The 19,056-nt window shown below is 38.6% G+C and overlaps 1 protein-coding gene across 2 annotated transcripts in view; it reads right to left on the bottom strand.

The window, feature by feature from the left end:
• The window catches only part of ADGRB3 (adhesion G protein-coupled receptor B3), an 850,102-nt gene that overhangs the window by 501,501 nt on the left and 329,545 nt on the right, over positions 1–19,056 (bottom strand). For both annotated transcript variants that reach the window (XM_043890330.1, XM_043890329.1), the window contains one exon: positions 12,837–13,001. In XM_043890330.1, the coding sequence (XP_043746265.1) occupies positions 12,837–13,001 (165 nt within the window). The remainder of the gene's footprint in view (positions 1–12,836; positions 13,002–19,056) is intronic.

Raw genomic sequence — 19,056 nt, 5'->3', positions numbered from 1 at the left:
TGTGTAGATCACAACAAACTGTGGAAAATTCTTAAAGAGATAGGAATACCAGACCACTTACTTGTCTCCTGCGAAACCTGTGTGCAGGTCAAGAAGCAACAGTTACAACTGTACATGGAACAATGGACTGGTTCAAAATTGGGAAAGAAGTATGTCAAGGCTTATATTGTCATCCTGCTTATTTAACTTATATGCAGAGTCAGTCAGTTCAGTCGCTCAGTCATGTCCGACTCTTTGTGACCCCATGAAACACAGCTTGCCAGGCCTCCCTGTCCATCAAGAACTCCTGGATTTTACTCAAACTCATGCCCATCGAGTCAGTGATGCCATCCAGCCATCTCATCTTCTGTCGTCCCCTTCTCCTCCTGCCCCCAATCCCTCCTAGCCTCAGGGTCTTTTCCAATGAGTCAGTTCTTCACATCAGGTTGCCAAAGTATTGTAGTTTCAGCTTCAGCATCAGTCCTTCCAATAAACACCCAGGACTGATCTCCTTTAGGATGGACTGGTTGGATCTCCTTGCAGTCCAAGGGACTCTCGGAAAAGTACATCATGCAAAATGCCAGGATGGATGAAGCACAATTTGGAATCAAGACTGGCAGGAGAAATATCAGCAACCTCACATATGCAGATGACACCACCCTTATGGCAGAAAGTGAAGAGGAACTAAAGAACCCCTTGATGAAGGTAAAAGAAGAGAGTGAAAAAGCTAGCTTTAAACTCAGCATTCAAAAAATGAAGATCATTGAATATGAAATTCAGTCCCATCACTTCATGGCAAATAGATGCGGAAACAATGGAAACAATGACAGACTTTATTTATTTTCTTGGCTCCAAAATCACTGCAGATGGTGACTGCAGCCATTAAAGACATGAACTTCTTGGAAGAAAAGCAATGACAAATCTAGTCAGTGTGTTAAAAAGCAGAGACATGACTTTGCCGACAAAGGTCCATATAGTCAAAGCTGTGGTTTTCCAGTAGTCATGTATGGATGTGAGAACTAGACTATAAAGAAAGCTGAGCGCCGAAGAATTGATGCTTTTGAACTGTGGTGTTGGAGAAGACTCTTGAGAGTCCCTTGGACTGCAAGGAGACCCAACCAGTCCATCCTAGAGGAGATCAGTCCTGGGTGTTCATTGGAAGGACTGATGCTGAAGTTGAAACTCCAATACTTTGGCCACCTGATGCAAAGAACTGACTCATTGGAGAAGACCCTGATGCTGGGAAAGATTGAGGGCAGGAGGAGAAGGGGACAACAGAGGATGAGATGGCTGGATGGCATCACCAACTTGATGGGTGTGAGTTTGAGTAAACTCCAGGAGTTGGTGATGGACAGGGAGGCCTGGCATGCTGGGATTCATGGGGTCGCAAAGAGTCGGACACGACTGAGCGACTGAACAACAAGGGTGGGGGGATAAATTAGGAGTTTGGGATTAAGATATACACACTGTTATATATAAGACAGATAAGCAAGAAGGACCTACTGTATAGCAAAAGGAACTATACTTCCCTGGTGGCGCAGAGTATAGAATCTGTCTGCCAATACAGGAGACACGAGACACAATGTGGGTTAGTTCTCTGGCTCAGGAAGATGCCCTGGAGTAGGAAATGGCAACCTGCTTCAATATTCTTGCCTGGGAAATCCCATGGACAGAGGAGCCTGGCAGGCTACAGTTCACAGGGTCACTAAAGAGTTGGGCATGACTTAGTGGCTAAACAACAACAACTGTAATAACCAACAAGAGGGAAGAATCTGAAAAAATATTGGTATGTACGTACATATAACTGAATCACTTGTGGTACACCTGAAATAAACTAAATCAGCTATACGCCAACAAAACTTTTTTTTAAGGAAAGAGTATCACAATATCATGAAAATATCTGAACCAAGAAGAAAAGAAGAAATGTCTTTCAGAAATGGTCGTGTTAGTTCACTAAATTAAAAAAAAAGTTGAGGTTTTTGAGAGGTGGAAATTAAGAGCTCTGTTTTGGACATTTAAGCATTTCCCAATCTGACATGTACATTACACTTCAGGGATAAATGCTGAGATACTTAAAATGAAAACCAATTATCATATGATACACCTTAGGTTTCTGTTTCATAACCACAAGCCATGAAGAGACTTTTTTCTTCTTATCCGATGCTTGCTGGAGAATCCAGTGCAGTGCTGAAGCTGCCTCTCCCAGCTGCATTTAGGTTTGCTCTCCACCCGGGTGAGCTCAGACCAAAGAGACTATCAAAGCACTCCCCACCCCATCTTCACTTACTCAGATGGGACTGTCTTAACACACTTACAGGGAGAACCCCAGACTCTGCACACCCACAAGTGTGAAAAAACCTCAAAGCTTTCTTTCTAGAAATCTGTGCCTGCTGCTGCTGCTGCTAAGTCACTTCAGTTGTGTCCGACCCTGTGTGACCCCATGGACAGCAGACCACCAGGCTCCCCTGTCCACAGGATTCTCCAGGCACGAATACTGGAGTGGGTTGCCATTTCCTTCTCCGAAATCTGTGCCTATTGCAAGCTAATTAGCATCTTGTCGTTCTGTCAGAAAAGTCTTCCTGGTGATTTGGGGAAATGTAAACAATCCAAAACAGGCTTCCCAGGTGGTGCGTGTGGTCCAAAATCCGCCTGCCAATGCAGGAGACATAGAGGCCTGGGTTCAATCCCTGGATGGGGAAGACCCCCTGGAGAAGGAAATAGGAACCTATTCCAGTATTCTTGCCTGCAGAATCCCATGGACAGAGGAGCCTGGTAGGCTAGAGTCCATGGGGTCGAAGTGACTTAGCACGCACACATGCATGCAAACATTCCAAAACTGGTCTTGCAGGCTGTAGATGCCCTCCTGATGCAGAGAACCCACAGTGTGACTGGCCTGGTTCTCCTAGACTCATGGACAACTGTGCTGATGAAGACCCACCAAGCTCTGCTCTCCTGGGACCCACAGTCTGAGGGGCTGTGGTGCAGACAGATGATGGTAAACAAGGAAACAGAAGAGAAACAAGAGTCTCAGTGGGAAGAGGTCTGAAGGCAGAACGACCTCAGGAGAGCTGAGTTCCAGTCGCGAGGAGCCAGAGACTTGAGCTCTGCAGAAGGCTCCACCCAAGGGCAGGCTTGAGGGCAGGAAGGCTTTGTGCATTTCAGGCAAGAGATATGTCTGGGGCTCATGAAGGGGGGCCACAGCAGGAGGTGGGTCCTGAGGGCAACAGAAGCCAGTTCTTGGCGGGGGGGTCCAGCGGGTATAGGACCAAAAGCTGAGAGGCCACGAGAGGACGTTACAGTTGCAAAGAGATGTGGCATCATTCACATCTGAGCCCTTCTGTTTTGTGGCTCTGTGCAGGCTGGGCTGCAGAGGGGCAGGATTGGATGTGGCAGATGTCAGCGGACCAGACTGCAGCCCACACAGGGGTAAACGGTAGGACCTGTTACTGAACTGGGCTAGAGGGGGTTTCAACAGGTCAGCAGCATATAGCCCTGAAATAAAAATGTCTATCTGAAACATGTTGAATCTGTAGTGCCATTATAGACATAACCCAGGGAATCCTGCATTGAGTAGACTTTGTTTAAAGTTGTCTTTTATTTCCTCCCTCTTTTCTTCATATTTTTTTCTTTCATGGAACACCATTTGACATCACATTACAAGGCATAATTTCTTCTGTGAAGAATCACCATTTTCTTGGGCTTTTCACTTTCTCTTCATTTCTATCATCAGCATTTGCAGTTGGACTTTTCCAGTGTCATTTTTCAATTTAAAAATTTCAAATGCCTATTACTTATGAACCATCGCACAAAGGTGTCTAAGAATAGAGAATGGGAGGCCATATTTTAAAGCTGGAAAGATGCTAAGATCAGCCAGTCCTACCTTCACATAAGTACTTCCTTATAAAACAGCTCCACTCTGCAGACACAAAGTTTTTTTCAGGAATGTGACACATGATGACATTTTCTGGATGCAGAAAAATTAAAATTACCATGTCTAAATGGTTAGATTCCTGGGTTTTACTTTGTTATATAAGCTTCTTTCTGCAGTTGTGTTCACTTGGAAGAAAAATCTGTCTCTGATATGCAGGGGACAAGTTAGTTCCTATGATATATTTTATTTTACTTTATAACTTTAAAATTTTTATTGAAGCATAATTGATTTAAATGTTGTGTTAATTTCTTCTTACAGCAAAGTGATTCACTTATACACAGAATAACATCCTTTATTATATTCTTTTCCATTATTATTTATTCAAGGATATTGATTATAGTTCCTAGTGACTATGATACATTTTAATGAAAATACTATGCTTCAATCTATTTTCTCATCTTGAGAATAACTAGTGACACTCTAGAATTGGCTGGATAACAATAAATACAAGTTAAAGTCATGAGTATTTTGAACACTAAAACCATCATTTCAACAACTGTTCTGGGTTGATTATTGCCAGCTGATTAAGTTACCAAAAGGGAAGAGTTGGGGGAGAAAAACTGGCTTTTAGGCTATCTGACTTAGGAATGGCAAAGTTGGAGAGCCTTGATTTTTATTGAATTGAGAGTTACCCAGGAAATGGGAAAGACTCCTTTGGAATACAAGACCAAAATATGGAAGAACCATATGCTGAAGAGCCTAAACTTATGTTTCCTATCTGCCATTATTATATAAATGACAAGAGAGGAGACATCAAAATGAAATACCCTTTTAAAAACTTAGAATTAAGGATAGAAGCAAGTTATCATGGTAAGACTACGGCCTAAAAAAACGTAAGTTAAGATGAAGTTTAAATGAGAAAAATATTAAATAGTAAAAGAAAGCAATCCAGAATTAAGACAGACACAATTATTTTTTTAAAAAATTTCATATGCTAAGCACCAAAAGATCACCAGAATAGTGCTTAAAATCTGAAATGACACAAAATGAATACAATCACCACATAATAGACCAGAAGGTTAAGATTATAAAATAAAAATTAATTAAAGACTGGGTTAATGAGGTATCATTTGTGTTGTAAATTATAACATCCTCACGCTGAGAGATCAGGGACCTCTGAGTCAGGTAGGGCAAAGTCTCAGAATCTTTCCACTCACTGTCTCCCCAGAAGCTCCCTGCAGAGGGACTGTGGGAGGTCACCCTCTCACAGATGCTGAAGAATCAAAATACTAGCACCACAGGAGACTGAAGCCTCGTACTCATGGTAACAGACATTTGGGTCCAGCTCTATTCCTCAGGACCTACCATCGGGTGGGTCTTTCCTTCTTCTTGGAGTTTATAAGAGTTTGCAAATGTGTCTGAAAAGTACAACCAAATCAGATCTCTCTAGAAAGGTCCTGGATCCTAAGGAATGGATTTCTCAAATGCAGGACTGCTCAGTCCCATAGACTGACACTTACACACCTACTTCTCCTTAGAAAAATCCTGCCCAAAGAATCTCTTTTGAGTATCTGGTTAAGCCTGTCCATAAGAAGCAAAGCTCAAAAACTATCATAATATCCTGAGTTTATTTCACCAAATCCCTTGCTTTTCAAGTAACATTCTTATCTTAATCATGATAAATATCCTCACCTTTATGTTATTTTATACTTTTTGAGATTCTTTAACCTAACTTTAATCATAGAACATTCCTAAGATATGAAGGGTAATGAATACTGGCTCTATTTTACAAATGAGAGTGGGGATTAGAAAAGAGGAAGAAGTTGCCTAAGTAAATATTTACAATTAAGGATTGGGATGAAACCTTCATCCATGTCTTGCGAATTCCAGACCACTGAACCATATAATTACATTCATTCATTCATAGTTCTTACATATAAATGAAAACTTGTAAATAATTCCTTATTTCAGTCTCCCATCTGTCATTCACATATTATCTATCCCTGCCTATCTCTGATATTATTTGTCCTTTACTTCATAAATATATATCAGAAAGAGAATTGTCAAAACTGAAACAAGTAGGGCCAAACTTGAATCACTTGTTCCTCCAGTCTTCAACTTTGGACAAAGGGAAATACTTATTACCATTAATATAAAGCCAAAAACTACAAAGGAAATTATGATGAAACTTGAGACTTTGAAGTAAACACTGAAACATTTATTTTCCCCAAATAATTTAATTTTGGAAAAGATAAGGTAGATTTTATTTTGCAGATACACATCTATCTGCAATGTTAAGGGAGGGCCTACCTAGGAAATGCAAACATTTCATAATGTCTGTCAATCTTCTCCAGCTGAATATTAATCAAAGTCACTAAAAACAGAAACATCTAAAGTGATCAAGTCACCATGGAGGAAGGGTCACCATCTAGGGGACATCCAGGCAGGGGCCTGACAAACATAGCCAAACTTCAGTGCTATTGGCAGCCTCCTTGATGTCATGGTGAGGCTGTATTATCTCTTGTTGGACTTAAAACCATCACAGAGCACATGAACACCAGACAAGATCACTTTGAGACCGTGATCAAAACGAGGTAAATCAAAGCCACTTCATGGACAAAGACAGGTCCTAGTGGAACACACAATGTTGCATTCTCCTCTCTCAGCTAAGAGGAGTAACACACCAACAACAGCCCATCTTCACTTGTCCTAGATATTTACTAAGATACTAAATCCTAGAGTTGCCCACCTCACCCTGACACCATCAAATGTGAAGCAAAGTCCTACTTCAATAAACTTTCTGTGAAATCACCCAGCACAAGCCCAAATCATTGAAAAGTCTTTCCTAATACCCTGGTTCCAAATAGGAAAAGGAGTATGTCAAGGCTGTATATCGTCACCCTGCTTATTTAACTTATATGCAGAGTACATCATGAGAAACGCTGGGCTGGAAGAAGCACAAGCTGGAATCAAGATTGCCGGGAGAAATATCAATAACCTCAGATATGCAGATGACACCACCCTTACGGCTGAAAGTGAAGAGGAACTAAAGAGCCTCTTGATGAAAGTGAAAGAGGAGAGTGAAAAAGTTGGCTTAAAGCTCAACATTCAGAAAACTGAGATCATGGCATCTGGTCCCATCACTTCATGGGTAATAGATGGGGAAACAGTGGAAACAGTGTCAGACTTTATTTTGGGGGGCTCCAAAATCACTGCAGATGGTGATTGCAGCCATGAAATTAAAAGACGTTTACTCCTTGGAAGGAAGCAGGGTGACAACATACAGCCTTGACATACTCCTCCTATTTCGAACCAGGGTATTAGGAAAGACTTATCAATGGTTTGGGCTTGTGCTGGGTGATTTCACAAACTAGATAGCATATTAAAAAGCAGAGACATTACTTTGCCAACAAAGGTCCGTCTGGTCAAGGCTATGGTTTTTCCACTGGTCATGTATGGACGTGAGAGTTGGACTGTGAAGAAAGTTGAGTGCCAAAGAATTGATGCTTTTGAACTGTGGTGTGGGAGAAGACTTGAGAGTCCCTTGGACTGCAAGGAGATCCAACCAGTACATCCTAAAGGAGATCAGTCCTGGGTGTTCATTGGAAGGACTGATGCTGAAGCTGAAACTCCAATCCTTTGGCCACCTCATGTGAAGAGTTGACTCATTGGAAAAGACCATGATTCTGGGAGGGATTGGGGGCAGGAGGAGAAGGGGACGACAGAGGATGAGATGGCTAGATGGCATCACCGACTCGATGGGCATGAGTTTGAGTAAACTCCGGGAGTTGGTGATAGACAGGGAGGCCTGGCATGCTGCGATTCATGGGGTTGCAAAGAGTCAGACACGACTGAGCGACTGAACTGAGCTGAACACCCTCTTGGGCTTCCCTGGTAGCTCAGTAGTAAAGAATCTCTCTGACAATGCAGGAGACTCGGGTTTGATCCCTGGGTCAGGAAGATCTCCTGGAGAATGAAATGGTAACCCACTCCAGTACTCTTGCCTGGGAAATCCCATGGACAGAGGAGCCTGGTGGTCTACAGTCTATGGGATCACAAAAGAGTTGGACACGACTTAGTGACTAAACAACAATACCACCCTTTTACTAAGATGCCTTGCAGTTCCGTATGTTAATTTCCCCTCACTATGGAGAGTGACAAACCCAACTTGTTCAACCACAAGTGTCATCCTGATGGACTCTCACTGGAGCGCACTGATGTGGTAATAATACTAATATTTATTAATAGCACTTGCTAGCTGGCTAACTACCAAGTTCTCTCCCTTAGAGCATCTCATATGGCCTTCTCATGAAGATGGTGTTACTATTCTGTCCTCAATGTGCTGCTGAAGAAACTAATACCAGAGGAGCAACACAGATGTGAAAATGTGGTATCTAAATTCAAATATGTTTTCATTTGCAAAAGCCAAAGATCTTTCCACTACAACACATTAATGTATTATTAAATAAGAACAGAAATGTCCTACAAAACATCTGGATGAGCATTAGAAATTTGGATATGTATAGGTGGAAAGAATCCATTTAATAGTCATTCATTGGATACCACCAGATACAAAGTTAAAGTGGAAATACAAGAGCATGTCTTCGTTGTCAAATATATCAATTAAAATCATTAGGAACTTGATGCTCAATTAGTGACTGCAATGAAAATTCAGAGAAAACAGAAAACACAGGTTTTTTCTGGGTATGGTGAGGTAAGAGAAACAAATCACAAAGACCACTGAACACACAAATACATACATACATCCTTCCACAGTATCACACTTGATTGGAACCAAAGATGAGAAAAGAGGCTCCCCAGTCTATGGGGATTATCCAGGCAATAATACTGGAGTGGGTTGCCATGCCCTCATCCAGGAGATCTTCCTATCCCTGGGATCGAACCTATGTTTCTTACCTCTCCTGCATTGGCAGGTGGGTTCTTTACCACTAGCACCACCTGGGAAGCCCCTAAGAAACACATGTCAGTTGTGTCTGACTCTGCAACTCTATGGACTGTAGCCCACCAGGTTCCTCTATCCATCTTCTTCAGGCAAGAATACTGGAGTGGGTTACTGTGTCCTCCACCAGGAAGAAACACATATCATCCCCATAATGAAGTGGATGTTATGTAGGAAAGATGAGTGTTGTTCACACTAAATAATGAAATGTGTTTTAATATGCAAATTCTGATCAACTCAGTTCAGTCACTCAGTTGTGTCTGACTCTTTGTGACCCCATGGACTGCAGTACGCCAGGCTTCCTTCTCCATCACCAACTCTCGGAGCTTACTCAAACTCATGTCCCTAGGGTCGGTGATGCCATCCAACCACATCATCCTCTGTCGTCCCCTTCTCCTCCGACTTTCAATCTTTCCCAGCATCAGGGTCTTTTCCAATGAGTCACTTCTTCACATCAGGTGGCCAAAGTATAGGAATTTCAGCTTTAGCATCAGTCCTTCCAATGAATATCCAAGACTTATTTCCTTTAGGATGGTCTGGTTGAATCTCCTTGTAGTCCAATGGATTCTGAAGAGTCTTCTCCAACACCATAGTTCAAAAGCATCAATTCTTCAGCGCTCAGCTTTCTTTATACTTCACCTCTCACATCCATACATGACTACTGGAAAAACCATAGCTTTGACTAGATGGACATTTGTTGGCAAAGTAATGTCTCTGCTTTTTAATATGCTGTCTAGGTTGGTCATAGCTTTTCTTCCAAGGATCAAGCATCTTTTAATTTCATGGCTGCAGTCACCATCTACAGTGATTTTGGAGCACAAAAAATAAAGTCAGCCACTGTTTCCACTGTTTCCCCATCTATTTGCCATGAAGTGATGGGACCAGATGCCATGATCTTAGTTTTCTGAATGTTGAGCTTTAAGCCAACTTTTTCACTCTCGCTTTCACTTTCATCAAGAGGCTCGTTAGTTCTTCTCTTTCTGTCATAAGAGTGGTGTCATCTGCATATCTGAGGTTATTGATATTTCTCTCAGCAATCTTGATTCCCTACTGATAATACATGACATCCTATTCTTATCTTATACTTTGCTTAGTCAATGTCCTACTTTCTCCCATTCCTTTTGAGCAAAGGTAAATAAATCACTTACATCCTTGCCATACAAGGAGAGAAGGAAGGAAGGAAAAGTTAGGTCTGGTATTTCCTAGTTTGAGCCATTGGTCACTGATTTGTGTATACTAAGTCTGAACAGTGACTGGTGTTGGTTGGGGGCGGTGGGCCAGAAATATACAGAGCAATATGTGCTTCTTAAAAGCTGGGAGGCTGTTCTCATATGACCCTACACTAAAACATCACTGCCCATGATCAGAACTTGCATGATCAAATCTTGTAGAAGTGGTGAGCAGAGACCCAATTTTTTGTTTTGAATGTTTCCCCTGCTTTCTTCTGCCCCACAGTCCATGTCAGCCTAACCAAGGAGAACCAAATGAGGTTTGGTTCATTTTCTTCATCACTGACACATTTCCTTTCATAGTTTTTTTCTTTAAGAGGATATGTTAGGAATCTAAGATAGGATGGCTATAAAAATTGTAGGTTGAAATCACTTAATATTCAAATTACTACCTTTTATTGAGACTAGAGCATTTATTTGTGTTTTTCAGAATTGCATTCTATTTTTCAGATGCATAGGCTTTCCCTGTGGCTCAGCTGGCAAAGAATCCGCCTGTAATTCAGGAGACCTCGGTTCAGTCCCTGGGTTGGGAAGATCCCCTGGAGAAGGGAAAGGCTACCACTCCAGTATTCTGGCCTGGAGAATCCCCTGGACTGTATAGTCCATGGGGTGGGCAAAGAGTGAGATACGACTGAGCGACTTTCAGTTTCATTTTTCACATGCATGTTTCTAAATCCTCAGAAGACATTGCAAATTTCTAGAGATCAGGGATTCTACATTATTCTCAGTAGTGTCTTACATCTAACTGATAGTTATTAATGCTTTATATTCAGTAAAGCTCCCTGAAATTAGCCTTAAGATAATTAGTTCTAATTCTTCTTATATCTAAGATATCCAACTAATGGTGTTAGAGTGATTTCAGTGATAGTATAATATAGGTAAAACACTACTAGCTTGAAAACACACATGGTTACTACGTGAGTGATATTTAGTGTATATGCTTGCGGAGGAGCCAGTGGGGCAAAACTACCATCTGTGGAATTATGACTGAACACTTCTAAGTCATAACTGTATCAGCTTAGAAAAATGAATTTTCTTATCTGAATTCTAACAACTTAGCATCTCTATGTACTCATATCTAAGCTTTTTACGTCTAGATGAATTTATGGAAAATGGACTGTGAAAAACCTGGCTGACAACATTTTATTGATCAGTGCCATTTTATCTTTGTACTTATGGGGATCAACTGAGGTAAAGAATTAATTAAAAACCAATATATCAAAAGAGATTCCATAGTTAGCTATTATTCTTTACTTCCCAGTGTTGTCTATTTTTTCACATTCCATAGAAAAATGAGTGAACTCTGACTACCTATAAATATTACAGCTCAGTTGTTAAAAAATTGTTCTAAAATTTGCATAAATTAAATCTTTGAGAAAAAGGCAGAGCATAAATATACATGCATATGTCTGGTGTGCTTATCTGTATGTTTACATAGAGATAGAAATAATAACTTAATAGATTTTCTGGGAATGCTTTGAAAATAAGGAATCATGATTTTTGACACCTTAGTATTCATAATACCGGAACACTGAATTGTATAGTTATATTCGCAATTCATAGAATTCATAAAATTCTAAAAGTAAAAAAGTATATTACTCAATATAACTGCTACATATTTACATGTATACTCCCAAGTGTAGGAACCTTAATCTTTGTCTGAATTAAAAGGGAACAATTAAGCTTGTTAGATGACTGTTTCTTCTCTGCATTTTGAGTGTTTTTCATAGTCTTCAGATGTTTTAGATTCTTAAAATTTCCAGAAGAACTTTAAAACATTGAATTATAAGATAAGATATTAACTTGGGGAATTTAGAGGGCAAATGGGACTCAATGTGAGTTAAGTAGTATGTTTGAAGTTCACTACTGGGATCCCAGCTGTTGATTGCATGGAGAATATGTGACTGCATGGGCCAGTGAGACACTCTCTCAGATAGAAGATGCTGCTTACTAATGCTGGTCTGCGCATTTTTGTTAGACTTTGCCATTTGCCATGCATATCTGTCTCTTCCTCTAAGAAGTGTCTTTGCTTTCCTGGGAGATTCTATCATTGTTTGTGTTCATTTTCTGCCATAAATTGCAAACCCCTTCAAGCTAGAGATCAGTCTTTTTCATTTTGTAGGTAATCTGTTTTATGTGTGAATGTTTCAGCATCCTAAATAACAGCATTAGAAAGACTTTCCTCTGGAGCAATGGGGGAAATTATCAAAAGGTAAAACAGAATTGAAACATTTTAAAGGAAAGGAAAAAAAATTAAATACACTTGAAGAACAGATTTTATAGTCCTCATAATCACATCAAGATTATACATCACTTATGATCTAACCATTTTGCATATCTAGCAGTGAATGCAGAAAGTCTGATTTTCTAGCAAATGTCTATCATCCTCATATGGAAGGACCATCTCTACACCAGACTCTCTAGTTACAGTATGGAAGTAATAGTCCATTCAAGTCTTTGGGATGTCTTACAATTTTTCCAGGAGAGAAATCCATGTATAGGGTAAAAGTCTTAGTGGGAATCATTAGTACACATATTTATAGAAATCCAATAAAGGTGAGTATCCCCTGGTACACAGTATTAATACTTCATAGTTAATGAGATATTAATATACACAACTGCATACAATAGACTCAAGGAAGGTAGCTGATTTTATTGAAGCAAGAATCAATAAGGAAAAGGCTCATTTTCCAATGTGGCTAAATGAAGGTTGTACTCTTAAAAACCTCTTAGGTATACTGGGGACCATAGACAAAGATCCGAAACACAAAGTTCACCAAATGCAGGATAGGCTCACCTGGGCAGAGGGCGATATTGCAAGGCTTATGATGCGTCTCCGGCCCTTCGCACGGCCTCCCCCCATACTGGGGCGGGGTGCAGGAGCGCGTTCTGGTTCTCTGGCCTCGACCACAGGTGAATGAGCACAGACTCCACGGAGACCACTCCTCCCAGACTCCATGAACTGCAATAAAGCAAAGAAGCTTCAACAACAGGAACCGAGACGCGAAGTCAAAGATTACTTTTTTTATACATAATTAAGAAGAAGAAAAAAAAACTCATCAAATAGACAAGTATGAAGGTATTTTAAAAACTCAATTGAATTACTCTTATTTGCTACAAAATGTAAGTTATCTCAAAAGTCATTAAAATAATATAAACTTGCATGTACCTTTGTATTTGAACAATTACTTATGCCATAAAGTTTATTTATTTATTTTTTTAAATGGAAATGTACCCCTCTCCCTCATGGTAAATCAGTCATGAGTTACTTCACATCTGTGTAAAATTAACTAAATCGCTTAGAGTAACCTTTTGGAGTTAAAGCTGAATTTAAATGGAGAGGGTGAGCTTAATTTTTTCAACATTTAGAAAGTTTCAGGATTAATAACTTTGATTAATAAATTTTATGGTGTCAGAGAATTGAAGGTACATATTTTAAACAGATTTTTAATCTCACATTTTAGAAAATGTATTTTTGCCATTTAAAATCTGTGGGTGTTTAAAGTCACTGTTTTTTGAATAAGAGGTAAATTTCAAAAACTATATTTGCCTAAGAGTCCCCTCTTTCCCTAGGTTTAAAATGACGGGCAAATATGAAGAGCTATTTCTAATAGCCAGGAAACCAGAAGATACCTTTCCTCCTCCAATAACTAAATGACAGTGGTAATTATCATACTAAGTAAAACTTCTTGAAAAAACAAATGATTTAATTAAGATATGCTTCATATAACTATCAATACATCAGTACTTCAAATATGCCATTATGATGAATTCAAACTTGATTGGAAATACTAACATAATTTGTGTTCCTCCATAATAACCTCTTCACATATATATTGATATCTTTTGCCAAAAGTCCATTAGGGTTCAAAGTGTAGGTCCCTTCCTTGAACTGTCAAATCACCGATTCCATCTGAGTTTTTAACATTTGGGGCAGTACGCAGTAGCACTCCATGGGTAATACATGTATTATATCCACTCCATGGATAACACAAATCAAAACAAACCAGGCAAAATGTGTGCTTCAGGTCAAAAGTTCCTGTCTTGATGTTGAAACTCTATTTTACTCTTGAAAGTCCATGAGCAAATGCGTGATATAACACCTATAGACATGAGGGGGGGGGGTAGAAATCTGTAATTAGATATGACCAAAAAAATAAAGATGCTCATTTTCTCCTCAACATTGGTCAGGGCAAGTAGAAGTGACAGAAGAGTTAAAGTAAATATAGTACGTCTAGAATCTTCTGCATGTATATGCTGACCAAGTTGTTATTTTAAAAACACAGATACAATACCCTTAATTATGAGGCAGTCTGTTCTATTTATACTATTTATTTGCCCCAACTTGTGAAAATGTGTTCAAATATTGGAAAAAATAGCCAAATTTAGGTAATATTCAATGAAATATTCTTTAAGATACTGTGAAACAAGCTGGCAAATATATTTCAAAAGTACTGTATAGAAAAAGAAAGAGTCAGAGAAATTAAGATGCTTGCATTTTTCCCATTTAAGTTGAGGAACACCTAAAATAATTTGTATCCATTGGTATAAGAATAAATAGTAAGTCTATATTTAAAGTTTAAGGGAAAATATATAAATACCTATATTTACATATAGGAATATATGATTATAGAAAAATATTTTAAAGTAACATATACAAACATTTTGTTATCTAAAATGTATACCTTATGCAATTTTTGCATTTATGTTTAGTTACCAAGCATCTCCATTTAAAAAACAGCATTTCTCCCTTATTTTCTGTGTAAGATGTTAATAGGCTATATAGTATTTTTATTTTTGGTTCTGTTCATTTTCCCTTCTATCAAATCACATTGTTCCAAAAGCAGTGAACAATTTCAGAAGAAAAAGGTGCTAAACTGGCAGGTTTTTCTCTAAAATCTTATAGAAATGTTAATTAATCTTGATGACTTAGTTAAATTATGAAGCTAGAATCCTCTGAAAAGTAATCATACTTCCTACTTTTTAAGTCTTTGTTGTTTCATGGTAAAATTTCATGACTCCTCCACATCATTTTTAAAAAGCAAAAATACTTGTTTTTTACTTGAAAAGAACATAAAATTATCAATAATTTTTATTTATGATACTACTGAGTTAGTAGGAAATTAGGGCACAATTTTTTTGTAAATTTTATAAATCCTCTTCATAATATTTAGGATAAAGGTTAAATATTTTCATTTTAATGGGAATTCATTATATAAACTTTTATTTTCAGTAAAGTATGAAAAGTGATCTAGTTCATTTGAAAACGATCTAGTTCATTTGAAAAATACACCTATATACAAATCAAATTAATCTGTTTTTATAGTTTCTTCTTTAGACACCAGCTGTAATATTTCTATTTCATCTCTATTCTATCTCGAGATGAAATGAAGACTATACTATATGGAAATTATATTACTATCAGATTTTGAAATAAGTATACAAATTATGTTGTAATTTAGATTGGGATGTATAGGATAATTCTGCTAAGTGAAAGTTTTTTTTTTCTTAAGAAAATAAATGGATATGAAAACTATGACTTAAAAAAATAATTCAGAACCATTCCTTAGCCTAAATAAACATTTATTCTAAAATACTGGAGTACATATAGAGTAGATTAGTAGTTCTCAAGCAGGGGCAACATTGCCTCCCCAGGGAACATCTGGGAACATCAGAGACATATCTGGCTCTCACAGCCTCAGGGGAAGAAGGAAGTCTCCTGGTGTCTGAAGGGTAGAGGTCGGGGATGCTGACAGACATCCCCACACCTTCAGGCCAGCTCCCCACAATAAAGATTTATCCACATCAAAATGTTGATAGTACCAAGGTTTCAGAAACCCTGGAAGAGATAATAAAACTGTAAGTCAGAAAAAAGAAAAAAGGAAAGAAAGTTGGTCGGTCATGTTTGACTCTTTGCTACCTCATGGACTATAGCCTATCAGGCTCCTCCATCCATGGGATTTTCCAGGCAAGAAACTGAAGTGGGTTGCCAAAACCAGGTCGGTAAATACACAATCTCATGTAGCTCTCTACTTTTCTCAATTTACTTTCTGTTTATCTCTAGCATTTTCTTCTCTGAGCAATAAAAGTTTCTAAGAAACTATGATGTCAAGGCAAAAATTTTGTAAAAGGCTGGATATTTTAGGATTCATGTTAGAAATAACACATTATTATGCCATTTAATTTAAAAAAACTCTTTAAATGTGAATAATATGGGTGAATGGTAACTAACGTATAACACTATTGATTAACCTTTAATAGCACAAATAAATATAAGCTCTAGTTCTATCATTGCATACATTTTGTGAAAAATGACATTTAACATTCAATTTTTCCTTGTGTCATTTTCATTAACTAAATGGCAAATACACTTCTTTATACACAGTGTGACAAGTAGGTTATTTATTTCTGAGATAACTTTCTTCTTGGGAATAAGCTATTATTTCAGTAAAATATTTCAAAGTACTATCTCAGATTTTAAATTCATCTTTTTTTTTTTACTGTTTTCATTGTATGCTGTATAAAAACATACATATTTACCAGCATGGCAAATAAGTGAACAAAATGTTGAACACAAAATATTTTATAACAAGCACAATCACCATCTGAAACGTATCACAATTCCTGTAGTGGGATAACTATTCCACATTTAAAAAATAATAAAGCTGCTAAATTATTCTTCATGTTTGGAAAATTAAAAAGAAATCAACAAAACTCTTCTCAAGATCTTTGATTCAATATCAGAACTGTAACAGTGGTTAGATGATTAAAAGATACAGATTTCTTATCCTCCTTACTCTTTAGAAAGACAAACCTCTATGTATGTGGAGGTGAAGAGGAACCAATAATTAGTATGTACTTCCTCAGTAGGCATCATGGTAGGAGGTTTAAGAAAATGAGGAAAAACTTGACCATCATAGAATATTATTGCTTTCTGGACCCGAGACGCATGCTGGTCCCACGACAGATGGTCTCCGTGCCCAGGGAGGGGTGAGTCAGCATCTTCTGGCAGGAAGATGGAGGTTTTCATTTGCCAACAAGCTGAGTGTTTGCAGCTAGTGTCTGGAAAGTAAGCTCTGAACGGAGAACTATGGGGAACTCCTTAGCGCCACTCACACTTGCATTTAGGGATCTGTTTGCCATTAGATTTTATTCCTGTGCATTGAAAGGATCTTGACTTTTCAAAAGGATGCTGACAAGGTAAGTGTATATGTCAAGTACAACCTAATTCTCTGTTGACAGCTCTCTCCTTGTCCAGTACAGAGGTCCTGCTCAGAGGCCCTTAACGTAAGCACTGCTAAGTAGGGGCCAGATTTAAGTACTAGGCCAGACAGTGCACTGTGCACTTAACCCACACTCAACAGAAAATCCCCTAGCATTTCCTCATGAGGTCCTTTCACCTACAAAATTTATAAATGTTATAATTCCTAAAATGCCCATCTCCTTACTATTTGCTTTCCTCCTCTTGTCTAATGTGTTAGAGTCCACTTTGCTCTGTGACCCCTGTTTTTGTCTTTTTTTGGTCTTCCCCATCCACAACTTCCTTAAGCATTTTTTCCTTTCTTTTTATTTTTCATTTGATGTTCCTTCTCATCTAGTCTGATTCTCTCTGACGCTCATTGACTTTTCTTGTTTTTAGTGGAATTATTGCTCTTTTCCTGCTAATTCTACCTTCCATTCCTCATGGATTTCTGCCCTGTTTATTTTTTTTTTTAATTGAAGTAGAGTTGATTTACAGCGTTTTAGGTGTGCAGCAAAGTGATTCAAATATGTGTATGTATATATCTATTCCTTGTCCTGTTATTCTGCTCTGTTTGTTTATTTTTTACTTTTTGTTTTTGGCTGCATCATGGGGCATGTGGGATTTTAGTTCAGTGACCAGGGATCAAATCCACTGCCCCCTACAGTGGAAGTACCGAGTCTTAACCACTGGATCGCCAGGGAAGTTCCACTGTTTACCTTTTAATTCTACTGCTATATGCCTCCCAAGCCCCTGACAAAGGGATCTCCCAGCTCACTGAAGCCTTCCTTCTCCAGGACTGCTCACCACTTTCTTCCCTTTTTATTTTTACCAGTGTGTCTTTCCTTTTATTGTGATAAATTTATACCAAATGGAAAATTTATCTTCAGATCCTCTCTAAGTATACAATTCAGCAGTATTAAGTATATTCATATTGTTGGGAAACAAGTTTCCAGAAAATTTTCATTCTGCAAATCAAAACTCTGTCCCCATTAAAAAACTCCTCCTCCAATTTGTTTTTGAATGGGTTGCCCTTGCCCCTCCTGGGAAATTGGGACTATCCCTGCCCCAGGCCATCCACTCTGTACTTTTGCTTTTAGCAACTGCAGAATCAGGCTTCTCTGGAAGTGGAACTCGCCAGAAGGCTTAAGCACACTTCACTAGATGAAAGGTAGCACAGTGCCAGGCCCTTTCCTTGAGCCTGTCTCACTCCAGAGGGTCTAGAAGGGCTGTGAATGCAAGTCCATCGTCAACTGCAGGGGACAATGAGTTTGCACCACCCAACCGTCAGATGGCTGAGCATAAATATAAACCTGGAGATTCACAGGATTATGTGCTTTGGACTTTCAGAGAATCTTGCTGGTACTCATTTTACATGAAAGTCAGAGGTCTGAGAAAAAGAAATGCTTATAATATGCATATATGCACTGCCTGACAAAAAATGAAGCAACATGGAAAAATCAGATCCTAAGTGGCTAAGTTATTATGCTATGCTCTATTTAACAAAGAAGACCATTTTTTCCATTAGTGACTTTAAGTTTACAAAGCAGAGGATAGCTTTCATGAGGGCAGTCACTTAAATGAAATAAACTGAGAGAAAGTCCTTTGGTCAGGGGCACCTTTTTTCCTGATGGGATTAAATAAGTGGTAGGAAAACAGCTGACTGCCTTAAAGGTTGTATCAACCACTGCCTAAACAGTGACTATTGATCACATTCCAGGATGCTGGCAAAATTTCACTGTTTATCCAACATTCATTTGGACTTTTTCACCTTTTT

This window comes from Cervus elaphus, chromosome 28 (genome assembly GCF_910594005.1).
Source record: "Cervus elaphus chromosome 28, mCerEla1.1, whole genome shotgun sequence".
In the NCBI taxonomy this organism is placed as follows: domain Eukaryota; kingdom Metazoa; phylum Chordata; class Mammalia; order Artiodactyla; family Cervidae; genus Cervus; species Cervus elaphus.
The sequence above is the reverse complement of the archived record's forward strand: the minus strand, read 5'-3'. Positions and strand labels throughout refer to the sequence as shown.